This window comes from Maudiozyma barnettii, assembly GCF_903064755.1.
Source record: "Maudiozyma barnettii strain CLIB 1767 genome assembly, contig: KABA2_06, whole genome shotgun sequence".
NCBI lineage: Eukaryota > Fungi > Ascomycota > Saccharomycetes > Saccharomycetales > Saccharomycetaceae > Maudiozyma > Maudiozyma barnettii.
Window position 1 is genome coordinate 783,185 of NW_024545243.1, and position 13,076 is coordinate 796,260.

The following is a 13,076-nucleotide window of genomic DNA, read 5'->3' on the forward strand; positions in this document are numbered from 1 at the left end:
TTATGATCTCAACCATACCCTGTTTACCAAATGGCTTTTGAGACCATCGTGTATCTGGTGATGCTGGAGAGTGAGTCAGGTTTGTGGAGGTCACGGTCGTTCCGTTTCTCTGTGTTGTCTGGGGGGATAGTAGTCTCCGGATCGTGGATGATTTTTCTGGCAGGGTGGTCCATCTTACCTATCCCATCCACTACTGGACCTGGGACATAGTCCACAGCGGTGACCACTGTTGAATATCTGTGTAGGTCCCACTCAGACTGGATATGAACCCCCCATTTTAGCAAGGTCCGGTGGGTTACTTGTCTTAATGAGAGTAATGTGACGAACCAAACTAGTGATAACACCACAGAGATTGTTAATTTGGACCACTGAGTGGACTCAAACAAGTAAAATAACGATGACCGTAGCATAACAATACTAAGAGTAACGTAGGCTAACATTGGGAGTCCCAAACGTTCTTGGTAATCCTGTTGGTTTGTAGCGTGATCTCGATACATGATGTAAAAATATTTATCATAGATCTGTGGTCGTATTCTATTAAATTTCGTAATATAAGCATGTTTGATCCAATCAACTAGTATCTCGGACATGAAAATATTGAATATTGGTAATGATACCATTGTTATCAATAGTTTCTTGTCGAATATTGCAGTTATATCCCATTGGATGGGAGCAGAGGTTCCAAGGTTTCGTAACATAATAATTGTCACCAACACTAACAGTTTGAACCGTTCCATAGAATCTGCCATTGTTATTTGAAACAAACTTTCTTTATCAAATTTCTTAAACACAGAACTCTTGATCTCTGCGAATTGTAAAGATAAGAGTAATGTCAATAACGAATTGGAATATGAATTTACCGCTACATTTAAAGAAATTGTTTGATAGATTAACACAGACGTATGGCATACAAGGTATGTTAAACTGAGGAGTATTAACGATAATTGTTTGGCTCTCATATTCCTGTAACTAGCCTTTGTCAATAACACACTCAACAAACTTTGACCTATTGTGGCTAACATCTTATCAGCAATCTCTAGGACATTAAACAACATGTACAGTTTCATCGCACTTTGTCTTTTGATCTTATGATATACTTTCGAAGTATCCAAATGACTTATTATAATTGTAACACTTAATATTAAAAATAAAGATACCCGTTCCTTGTATGTCCTCGCCAATCTCGAAGTGGTAGGGTTGCCACTATATAGTCTTACGCCTATCTTGATAGGTAACACAGTAAAATAATATAGGAAACAATCTAATGATGCTAACAGTGTAAAACTCATGAATTTCTCAATCTGTATCGGAATTCTAAGCATGTTCATCAATTGTTCTATCTCAACATCTGTCTTGGAGTTCCTATTATTTTTGGTATCACTATCTTTCGTTTGTAAAGGATGGTAATCCAATTCCGACAACCATCGAATAAATCGATCGTTCTGCGGTAGTTGTGACTGTTTCTTAACTTTAACGCTCTTCTTCTTCATTACTTCAATTAGTATAAAAACATAATCTGTCCCTACCCCTGTTATGATTATATATATATCATTTGGTATGTATTACTTGTTACTCTTTCCTTTCACTTTGTTTCTTTGTAGTTATAACATCTTTTCTTAATCTGATCATTCTTTCGTTTGTCAGGAATTATAATGTTTTCCTTCTTCACACTACACATGTGAAAGAGAAAAGAAGAGAAATTAAAAGTCAACACTACAAAGAATAGGGAACCAGCAGTCTGAAAGAGATTAAAATAGAAGTTAGAAACAATAATTCAAAGTTGCACTTTATCGGTTTCATCCATATTTATTTACAATATATATTTTGAACCGAAATGACAGTAACATTAAAGAACATCCAAGATGAGGTCCTAAAACCATTCCAAAACCATAGACAACTTTCGATTAAGGAATCGGAAATGATGACTCTAGAATTATTAACGTTATTATGTGATGACGAGATAGATAAAGGAAGCACACTGAAATATGTGGCCAAATTAATAACGCCGACAACTTATGATGATCTTATTGAGGAGAGAAACCTTAATCATTTATGTGGATATCCATTGTGTGGCAAACCTCCTGAACGAAATATCCATCACTCAGAATCAGCGTTACATCATGGGACCTCAGGTGTGATGGCATCTCATCAGAATGATGCAATTATTAAGAGATTTTTGTGGGAAAATAATCCATATGCTTACCTTTCTAAATTCTGTTCTAAATTCCACTTCCGTTGCTCTCAATTTTACCAAGTACAACTGGATGAAAATGCCTTATTTAGTAGAACAGGTATTCATTTGATTAATGATACCTTAAAGAATAAAGATGATGATGAGAACGAGAATGGGGCCTATCAAGTGGTAATGTTTGAAGATTTATTGAGGGAAAAGAGTACCGAGGAAGATGTGAAATCTTTGATTGTAGGTTTAAAGAAATTAGGTTTACATAGTTCATCTGGTGATACTGAACTTTCTGAGGACAAACTTTTAGAAGACGAACTATCTCAGTGGCTGAGTGATATTAAGATTGTTGAAAATAGTAATCCTCCTCTCATGGGTGATTTAGAAAAAGAGAACTGAATTTTTTTAATAATCATGAAATTAAAAACTAGAAGTACATTCTAGTATTATATTGATTATCAGATTTGTTACATGAGAGGTCGTTTTATTTTCTGAGAGGGATTTAGTGGGTTATCAAATGATCAATGGTAACGGTATATATCTTTCAAGGAATGACGATGTGTTTTAAATCAGACAAAGGTGTAGTGGAAAGAGCTGGAGTCTATATCTGATTAATGATATTATTCTGGTATGATGGAACTCAAAAAAGTATATATTAATGCATTATATACTACGATCTATCTATATAGTCAGAAATATTTCTCAATAAATTTACAACCAACGATATGGTTTGGTGTGAATAACATATATAAATAATGCAATTAATAAATCAAAATAAAAAGAGTAGTAAATAATCATCTAGTTGTTAAATAGATCAGAAGATATTGAGTGTATATGTAAATGAAGAGAATCTGAGATAGAGGGTTTGCCTCTAGTAGTCTCTGCAAGCTTTAATCTGTTTGATTCGGACATTTTATAATATGATAATTGATCGTTCTCTTTTTAATATATAATATATAAGTTACATATTAAAGAACATTTAATATTTTATTTATATTATATTAAGAGCTTCCTTTTTATATCATTTTCTTTAAAGGTTTTTCTTTCCTCAATCACACCTTTCATTTTTGTTTTGTTTGATTCTTATCGTTGCTTGATCCTTATCAATGGTTGATTCTTATCAAATGTTTTCTTTACCTATTTTAATTAAGAGTTGTGCATGTTACTCTTAATTTCTGACCTTAAAAATAAGTTTGAAATTGAGAAAGTACGATCAGTATTCAAGTTTGTAATATCGAGCATGGTTATAGATTTTCAAATGCGTTATCTTGACGTTTATTTTATGTTATATAAAGGAGATTTTATATATAGAATGTTAGAATATGTTCTGTCTTTTATACGTTTAGGAAAAGGAAGTACAACTATCAAATATTTATAGTGTGCTTACAAAATATTCTTAAAGAACGTTCTAGAATCTCATACGATAAATAATAATAATCGTAGAGAATCTGAGATAATGTTAAATATAGCGGCAGCACTAAAAAGGCTAACATTAGCTTAACCTAACTGAAGGTGAAGGTAGCTAATATAAGTAGAATTTAGAGTGTGCTGCACCGTCGTATATATAATAACACATGATATATACTGCATAATGTAGTATTCGTTCCCCCTACATTGGGTTTATTGGAGCTACATAGTCCAACGTTACTGTCAGAAATTAAGAGTAATATGCACAACACTTAATTTCAATAGGTAAAGAAATACCTTTAAGCACAGTTATTATGAAGCGTGTTAAAATATGAAACAAAATATGTGGCAACATGAAACAAAGTTAATCGCATTATGAAACAAAACATAATTCGAACCTCAATTGAGATTAGAATAAAAAAATATATAAAGACAAAGAATTCTGAACTTGCATTCGAAGTTAGATTCTATTTGTTCTATAAATTATATATAATATAAAGAGACTGATCGATTATCGTATTAAAAAATGTCCGAATTAAATAAAGTAAAGCTTGAAGAGACTAATAGAGGCAAATACTCTATCTCAGATTCTCTACAGTTACTATGCACAAAAGATGAGCAGTTTAACAACAGCAACTCTGTTTAACATATATTCTCGATTTCAAACTTACGTTTACATTATTACAATTAATAACTAAACTAGAAAGTTTAAATTTTAAAACCTTTGTTGTTGTGAAGAATATAGAGTTACGTAAAATTTTTCAGAAAATACGGTTTCGTGGTCTAGTTGGTTATGGCATCTGCTTAACACGCAGAACGTCCCCAGTTCGATCCTGGGCGAAATCAATTTTTCTTTTTACTGACCATATATGGGTTGTTTCCGTTTTGGTACTTTCACTGTGGTACCTTAACAATAAGGCTTCTACATCAACCTTGCGATTCATTGTAATTCACACATATATTTGTCCTCAATTTTACCAGTACGACTTACCCATTTATAATATAATATATATATATATATATATGTAAACTTCCTTGAACAAACTTCCTAAGCTTCATATTACAAAGAACATAATGCTCAGCTGCAACCAGCATTCAAACAAGATATTAATTCTGTTTGCAGTATTCAAATGGCTCCTTTTCAAAATTCCTGAAGTGGCTGTCATATTATCCATCCATCGATACGAAACCTGTGTTCGAATCATCTCTCGCTCTCCCTCCCAAAAAAAAACAGGCAATCCCCACGGATTCTTTTGCGAGAAAAAAACTGCGAAAGGTACCAACAACGAGAAAAAGCAGACGAAGACGACGGTCGTTTGACCTTTGGCCCCTCTCCTTTTCTGGATTTGTTTTTAAGAGAGATTGGAAAAGGGAAACTTGATAAAATAATTAAAAGAGTTATCAACATAGATACCTTTTTTAATTAGTAATTGGGGTGGTTAACAATAGCAATAATATATAAGCACACATATACTGAATATTTTATTTAAGATGAGTGAAGAAATGGATACAGAATACGATGTGATCGTTCTAGGTACAGGGATCACTGAATGTATTTTATCAGGGTTATTATCTGTTGATGGTAAGAAAGTTTTGCATATCGATAAACAGGATCATTATGGTGGTGAATCTGCTTCTGTCAGTTTATCTCAATTATACTCCCAATTTAAGAAAAATCCGATTGGTAAAGATGAAATTGAAGCTAAATTTGGTAAAGACAGAGATTGGAATGTTGATTTAATTCCTAAATTTTTGATGGCTAATGGTGAACTAACCAATATATTGATTCATACTGACGTTACTCGTTACGTTGAGTTTAAACAAGTTTCGGGATCATATGTGTTTAAACAAGGAAAGATTTATAAAGTTCCTGCTACAGAAATGGAAGCAATTTCTTCTCCATTAATGGGTATCTTTGAGAAACGTAGAATGAAGAAATTTTTGGAATGGATTAGTAGTTATAAAGAAGATGAAATAAGTACTCATCAAGGTTTGGACTTAGATAAGAATACAATGGATGAAGTTTATTATAAATTCGGTTTAGGTAATTCCACTAAAGAATTCATCGGACATGCTATGGCTTTATGGACAAATGATGATTATTTACAACAACCTGCAAGACCTTCTTATGAAAGAGTTCTCTTATATTGTCAGAGTGTGGCTCGTTATGGTAAATCTCCTTATTTGTACCCATTGTATGGTCTTGGAGAGTTACCTCAAGGGTTTGCTCGTTTATCTGCAATTTATGGTGGTACTTATATGTTAGATACACCTATTGAAAAGGTTTTCTATTCCAATGATGACGCAGAGAATGGGAAATTCGAAGGTGTACAAACTAAATTAGGTACTTTTAAAGCTCCTTTAGTGATAGCTGATCCAACATATTTCTCTCATAAATGTAAATCTACTGGTCAAAGAGTCATTAGAGCCATTTGTATTTTGAATCATCCAGTGCCAAACACTAGTGATGCTGATTCTTTACAAATCATTATTCCTCAATCTCAAGTAGGTAGAAAAAGTGATATCTATATTGCTATTGTATCTGATGCTCATAATGTTTGTTCTAAAGGACATTACTTGGCTATCATTTCTACTATTGTTGAAACAGACACTCCACATATCGAATTGGAACCTGCTTTCAAATTACTGGGGCCTATCGAAGAAAAATTCATGGGGATCGCAGACTTGTTTGAACCAAAAGAAGATGGCTCCAAAGATAACATCTATCTATCCAAATCATACGATGCGTCCTCTCATTTCGAATCCATGACAGATGACGTGAAGGACATCTACTTCAGAGTTACAGGACATCCCCTAGTCTTAAAGAAAAGAAATGACCAAGAATCACAACAACAAGAATGAAAAATGTGCTAATATATATATATATATTATTATTATTATCGAAAGAGGGAATGAATGACTGATTACTCACTCTTTTTATAGGTGCTTTTCTTTTTCTTTTTTACGGCTAAAGATATGATTACATACACTCAGGTATCTATCAGGTCACATATTTGTACCATTGACTGATTGTGTTTATTACTTTATCCTTTTTTATATTGTTTTCTACAATCTTTTCTTCATCTTCGACCTTATTTTCATTCTTATTTCCCAATTCGAAAATAGAATATTGATTGTTGTTCGCCATAAAAATAGAATTCTAAAGAATTGAAGACGATAATTGATATACCTATATCTATGTATATTTATATATATGTGAAAAAATGACTATAATATGTTCGTTATCATATGAGTAAGTTGAAATTTTTTACAAAGATTGTTTCAAGCGTTAATTTATATAACCGCGTAATGCTAAAAACAAATAAATAACCAATAAAGAGAGTTTAGCTTCAAATCCTGGACAATTGCAAAAGGGGTCGACAGTATATTCCTTTTGGCTCAAATATACTAATATAACTATACCTACCTGTACATGATGGATACAAGTATATATGAAGCTTGTAACGACTTGGTGACAGAATTCCATACACAAAAAGTAAGTCCCGATGAGATTCTAGCAACAAAAGTAAGTCACTCGGTCCCAATCCCTTTCAAGACCCGTGACGATCTGGAGAGAGATACCAGAGCAGATAGAGAAGAAGGACTCTTCCATGGAGATGTTTTACCACGGATAGATCTAAAAGTATTACATTATTTTGCAACACAATTGTGTTTACAAAAATATCCACATTTGATTAACGCGATGGATGAGACATGTATGATTACTTTGGGATTAGTTGTCGAACAATGGATAGAAGAATATTTAACAAGTATAAATGATGAGGTGATCAGCAACAGTGAAGATACGGACGATGAAGTAGTACTGGATCAAGACTCTATTAACGGCACCTCTCTGGATAAATACAACGACGACCCACCCAAGAAACGGGTCCGCATTGGAGGAGGACCCTCTGAAGTAATTGCAAATATCATGAATGGAGCAAGTAGCACCTCAAATATTTAGCTATAACTCCCAAATATTACGTGGTCATGTATTCAATTATAATAAGTCCATGAAATCCACGCCGGCTCGTAAAGCATGATATTCTGGCCGACCAGAAAATTGAACTGAAAAAAAAGGAAAAATTTTCGAAGTTCAGTTGGGATGAGATCAAAGTTTCTTAGAGATGCCAAAGTTAATTGAAAAACAGGCATCTCATCATCTTAGTCAACTTACAGTTTTTACAAATTGGAATGGTCTGAAGGGTTTTTTCTGAAAGATAATTAATAAGATACATAGGGATAATTGCTAAGATGGCTAGAAGAAAAGGTGGTAGAAAAGGTAACAAGAAGACATTTGGTGCTCGTGATGATACCAGAGCTCGTGTAGGTTGGAATGACCTGGTTAGAGAGAATGAAAAATGGGAAAAATATTATAAGACTTTAGGTTTAATCAAAGAAGATGAATGGGACAGTTTCAAAAAAACTTGTCAATCTCCATTACCACTTACCTTCAGAGTTACTGGTTCCAGAAAACATTCTACTGAGGTTTTAAACCTATTTAGGGAAAAACATCTACCAAACTTAACCGATGTAACCTTCGAAGGTGAAAAGATTAAGGCTCCAATGGAGTTGAAATGGTATCCAAACGATTATGCTTGGCAATTGGATGTTCCAAAGACTGTCATCAGAAAGAATGAACAATTTGCAAAGACTCAAAGATTCTTGGTTTTGGAGAACGCTGTGGGTAATATTTCCAGACAAGAAGCTGTTTCAATGATTCCACCAATTGTTTTAGATGTTGAACCACAACATACCGTTTTAGATATGTGTGCTGCACCAGGTTCCAAGACTGCTCAATTGATCGAAGCTCTGCACAGAGGTGCAGATGAACCAAGTGGGTTCGTTGTGGCCAATGATGCTGATGCAAGAAGATCTCATATGTTAGTCCACCAATTGAAAAGATTAAACAGTGCCAATTTACTTGTGGTTAACCATGACGCTCAATTTTTTCCTAGAATTAGAACCAATGAAGATACTAAGGACTTCTTGAAATTCGACAGAATTTTATGTGATGTTCCCTGTTCAGGTGATGGTACAATGAGAAAAAATGTCAATGTGTGGAAAGATTGGAACACACAAGGTGCCTTGGGTCTACACACTGTTCAATATAACATTCTAAACAGAGGTTTACATTTATTGAAGAATGGTGGTAGATTAGTTTACTCTACATGTTCTTTGAACCCAATCGAAAACGAAGCTGTTGTTGCTGCTGCTCTAAGAAAATGGGGTGACAAAATCAGATTAGTTAATTGTGACGATAAATTACCAGGTTTGATTAGAGATCATGGTATCTCAAAATGGCCAGTATTTGATAGAAATATGGATGTCAAGAGTAAAACTGATGAAGGTATGTTAGAAAGTTGGTTCGAGCCTTCTAATGAGGAAGCCGAAAAATTCGGTCTAAATAACTGTATGCGTGTCTATCCTCACAAACAAAACACTGGTGGTTTCTTCATCACTGTCATTGAAAAGGTCAATGAGGAACTAACTGGTTCTTCTGAAACTTCTAGCAAGAGACCTGCCACATCATCTATTACTACTTCTGAACCTGCTGCAAAAATGCAAAAAAATAACGACGCTGAACCTCAAAAGAAGGAAAGATTACCTATTGATGCTAACGAAGAACCTTTCATCTTTGTAGATCCTGAACACAAATCATTGAAGTCTTGTTGGTCCTTCTACGGTATTGATGATAAGTTTCAAAAGAATACCTGTCTGGTTAGAAATGGTACTGGTGAACCAACTAGAGTTGTGTATACTGTTGCCCCATCTTTGAGAGATATTATTCGTGCTAATGATGACAGATTAAAGATGATTTATTCCGGTGTTAAATTGTTTGTATCTCAAAGAAGTGACATTGAATGCTCTTGGAGAATCCAAAGTGAATCCCTACCCATCATGAAACATCATATGACTTCTAACAGAATTATCAAGGGTAATCCAGAAATGCTAAAATTGTTACTGTTAGAGGCTTTCCCATCATACGAAGACTTAGAAAGGGATAACCTTGATCCTGAATTTGTTAAAGAAATGCGCGCTATCAGCTCAGGGTGTGCTTTCATTGATGTTCAAAGAAATGACGATAACAAAGAGAACTTGTTTTTGCCAGTTTGGAAGGGTTCTAAATGTATCAACTTAATGGTATCTAAAGAAGATACTCATGAATTGCTGTATAGAGTGTTTGGAGTTGAAACAAGTGCAAAAGATAACAAGCAAGCTCAAAAACAAGCTGAACACCAACAAGCTAAAACTGAGGAAACTCCAGTTGCTGAAGTTATTGCTGATGATGATTCCAAATAAAATGTAATACGTAAATAAATGAGTTCAATACATAACTCGTGTAACTTTGTATATTATTTTATCTCAATGTTTATTTATCTCAATGATCAAAAACAATCAATATATGTCAAAGAATGATTTCTATGCTATGCGATATATATATATATATATATATATATTAGTTACGCGAAGTTGAAAAGTTCGTCACCACATCAACAAAGAATGATATCGAAGTTTAAAGAACAAGATATCCCCTACATTAAAGATCAATAACCATAGTGACATTTCAGTTTAATCCATTATCACCATCGTTTTATTAATAATCTGCTTTTAATTTTACTAATTAAAAAATGGATAATTTGACAGCTGAAGACTATTTAACACAACAGACAGCATTAGAAGAAGAAGCAAAAGAATTAATGCCATGGGACCCAAAAACATGTACTTATACATTAGGACCATTAAAGCAACAAATATATGCATGTCTTTCGCATGATAACATTGGTATATGTTATTCCTGTTCTATTCGTTGTCACACTTCATGTGAGATAGTGGAATTATTCACGAAAAGACACTTTACTTGTGATTGTGGAACAGAAAAAGATAAAAGAATAGATTCGAAGAGTTCCGCATATAAATGTGAGATACGTCAAAATAAAGAATCTGATATTGCTGCTGTTGATAATGTATATGGGCATAATTTTGAAGGTTTATTTTGCGATTGTTCTAAGGAATATGACCCAGAGTCCCCAAGTGTTATGATTCAATGCATATTGGGCCTTGTTTGTAGGGAGGATTGGTATCATGACTATTGTATAATGGGTTATACAGAGGATGAATTGAATACTGTAACAAGGAAATTAGGGGAAGGTAAGTCCGAGAACCTTATTGATGGCTTCCCAGATTTAGAGTCATTTGACTCTTTTATTTGTTGGAAATGTGTGTCTAGTTATAAATATTATTTCCAAAAGATAATATCTAATGATTTGTCTAAGAATATAATATCTTGTACTATTAATCATGGAAAATCGTCTCATTTTATTAACGCTAATGGTAAAAGAGCTAATTCAGATAGTGAAATCCCATATTCAATTTTCTTAAAGGAAGATTATAGTAAGGACTTAGAGAAATTAAGAGATTCCTTGATAGATCGTAAGGACAAATTATATATCTTTTTGACAGAGTTAGCACCATTTTTGATTAAAGACGACGAATTATATGAGCCTCCTACCGAAGAAAACGAGTCAATGGTAGATATAATAAGTAAGTCACTGTCATCGTCGATGAGTACGTCGGATATTATTTTAGGAACAACTGCGCTACACAAGTTGCAGTCTAGCCTTAAAGAGTTTCTCAAGCCCTTTGCAGAAAAAGGTGAAGTTGTTAAAGATGAAGATATAAGTTCGTTCTTTCAGTCATCTAGTTAGGGAGCGGAAATTTGATAATTTGGTATTGATATATGAAAAAATAATGAACCCCTAAGAAATAACGGAACATGTGAAGCATGGAACTACACCGCTTCATCATACTGCAGTTTTTGAGATACCCCTTCATTTAAGGAATGAAAGCTATAAGCTTATTACACTTGAAAAAATATTGTTACCAATATTCTTTTAGAGGTTCATTAATTTATGATCAGAATTAGAAATAGCATCAGGCCCAATTAATTATTTTTAAAACGAAGTTAATAAAATGTTAGCTTAAGATAAGATCTGAAAAACAAAAACAACTGAAGATTTTATTTATGCCTGTCACTTCATTGATATTATACCTGAATTCAGAGTGAATATTCACCTCTTACATATTGTGAAATCCCTGGAACTGCTATAAATAGGGTACGGTTTCTGTTCGTTCATTTTTTTGTTGTTCCTTGAACTTATTTCATTGCCGCACACTAATAGTTTAGTCAATAATAACAACTAGCTACACAACTTCTAGTTGTTCCTCCCAAATTTATGATAGATAGTTTCTAAATGTGTCGTTGTAACTGTTATAATATAGAAAGTAGCAATACTTAGTTATTACAATTTTATGTTTAGTAAGACATTATTATTAACTGTTCAACATGATTCTAGAACATTCTTTAAGAATGATTAGTAAGCAAGTACTACTAATTGTTTCATAAGTGTCTAGAACATGTTTCAATAATGTTTAGTAAGAATACTATCAATATTTGGTAGACTGTTTTCCTTTCCCAAAAGTATAAAAGGAACACATATTCTAACTTTATATATATATACAATCTTCCTTATATAGATTTACTGTATATAACATAAAATAAACTACAAGATTATACATTTGAATATCTATAACTATATCAAAAAGTTATGAAGATAATGAGGTTCTTTGTTATGATGATATCCCAATCATGGTGGAATTTCCAGTGAAAAGAAGTTAAAGTTGTGGCAAAAAATATTAAAAATTAAATGGTCCCTAGCGGGATCGAACCGCTGATCTTGGCGTTATTAGCACCACGCCTTAACCAACTGGGCCAAGGGACCTTTAATTTCTGGAAATCCGCAGTATATCATTTATTTAACAATGAAATAGACATTATTTGATGATGAAATCAAATTATTGTGTTGAATATGTAGCGGCAGCACTAAAAAAGCTAACATTAGCTTAACCTATCTGAAGGTGAAGGTAGCTAATATAAGTAGAATTTAGAGTGTGCTGCACTACCGTATATTGACAGAAATTATGTGAAATTAAGATATCTAAGATGTCCTAATAAGAAATAAACATTTTATTAGGTAATAGTCGTTTAGGCCATAATTCGTTTAGAAAATAAGTTCATTACTTATCGATCGTTTAACCAACAATCGTTTAGGTAACAAATCAATTACTTGACAATCGTTTAGGTAATCAGTTTACTACTTAACAATCGTTTAGGAAACAATCGTTTAAGTAATAAGAAGAAACGAAACTTCGATAAAATAAATGATATATAAAGACAAAGAATTCTGAACTTACATTCTGAGTTAGATTCTATTCGTTCTATAAATTATATACAATACAAATAATCACTTACAAATATAAGAGAAATATAACAATTATATTTTGCTTACCTAACATTAAAACTTAAGCTACACCATTCACCTCTATACCTAACACCTTTAATAATGAACGAATATAAGTCTAACCACACTATGTCTGCTTCAGCTCAATAACAGTTTAAACATACACAAAATTTGAAAAATAATTC

At 33.0% G+C, this 13,076-nt stretch overlaps 6 protein-coding genes and 2 non-coding genes across 8 annotated transcripts; 6 read left to right on the forward strand and 2 right to left on the reverse strand.

The window, feature by feature from the left end:
• Positions 1–23: 23 nt before the first annotated feature.
• Positions 24–1,490, reverse strand: EMP65 (Emp65p; the record flags this gene model as incomplete). Its single annotated transcript, XM_041551441.1, has 1 exon — positions 24–1,490. One exon carries the CDS (start codon positions 1,488–1,490, stop codon positions 24–26), a length of 1,467 nt encoding a protein of 488 aa, XP_041407375.1.
• Positions 1,491–1,834: 344 nt separating this feature from the next.
• Positions 1,835–2,581, forward strand: RTR1 (RNA polymerase II subunit B1 CTD phosphatase RTR1; the record flags this gene model as incomplete). Its single annotated transcript, XM_041551442.1, has 1 exon — positions 1,835–2,581. The coding sequence occupies one exon, from the start codon at positions 1,835–1,837 to the stop codon at positions 2,579–2,581; it is 747 nt and encodes a 248-aa protein (XP_041407376.1).
• A 1,780-nt stretch (positions 2,582–4,361) lies between these two features.
• Positions 4,362–4,435, forward strand: KABA2_06S07612. The gene has a single exon. It is a non-coding gene; the product is annotated as a tRNA-Val (tRNA).
• A 645-nt stretch (positions 4,436–5,080) lies between these two features.
• Positions 5,081–6,451, forward strand: GDI1 (Gdi1p; the record flags this gene model as incomplete). The annotated part of the gene is made up of 1 exon (XM_041551443.1): positions 5,081–6,451. One exon carries the CDS (start codon positions 5,081–5,083, stop codon positions 6,449–6,451), a length of 1,371 nt encoding a protein of 456 aa, XP_041407377.1.
• Positions 6,452–7,025: 574 nt separating this feature from the next.
• On the forward strand, positions 7,026–7,553 carry RRN10 (Rrn10p; the record flags this gene model as incomplete). Its single annotated transcript, XM_041551444.1, has 1 exon — positions 7,026–7,553. One exon carries the CDS (start codon positions 7,026–7,028, stop codon positions 7,551–7,553), a length of 528 nt encoding a protein of 175 aa, XP_041407378.1.
• A 290-nt stretch (positions 7,554–7,843) lies between these two features.
• On the forward strand, positions 7,844–9,892 carry KABA2_06S07678 (uncharacterized protein; the record flags this gene model as incomplete). The annotated part of the gene is made up of 1 exon (XM_041551445.1): positions 7,844–9,892. The coding sequence occupies one exon, from the start codon at positions 7,844–7,846 to the stop codon at positions 9,890–9,892; it is 2,049 nt and encodes a 682-aa protein (XP_041407379.1).
• Positions 9,893–10,221: 329 nt separating this feature from the next.
• Positions 10,222–11,298, forward strand: KABA2_06S07700 (uncharacterized protein; the record flags this gene model as incomplete). The annotated part of the gene is made up of 1 exon (XM_041551446.1): positions 10,222–11,298. The coding sequence occupies one exon, from the start codon at positions 10,222–10,224 to the stop codon at positions 11,296–11,298; it is 1,077 nt and encodes a 358-aa protein (XP_041407380.1).
• A 1,000-nt stretch (positions 11,299–12,298) lies between these two features.
• KABA2_06S07722 lies at positions 12,299–12,372 on the reverse strand. Its single transcript has one exon. It is a non-coding gene; the product is annotated as a tRNA-Ile (tRNA).
• Between the last annotated feature and the right edge of the window lie 704 nt (positions 12,373–13,076).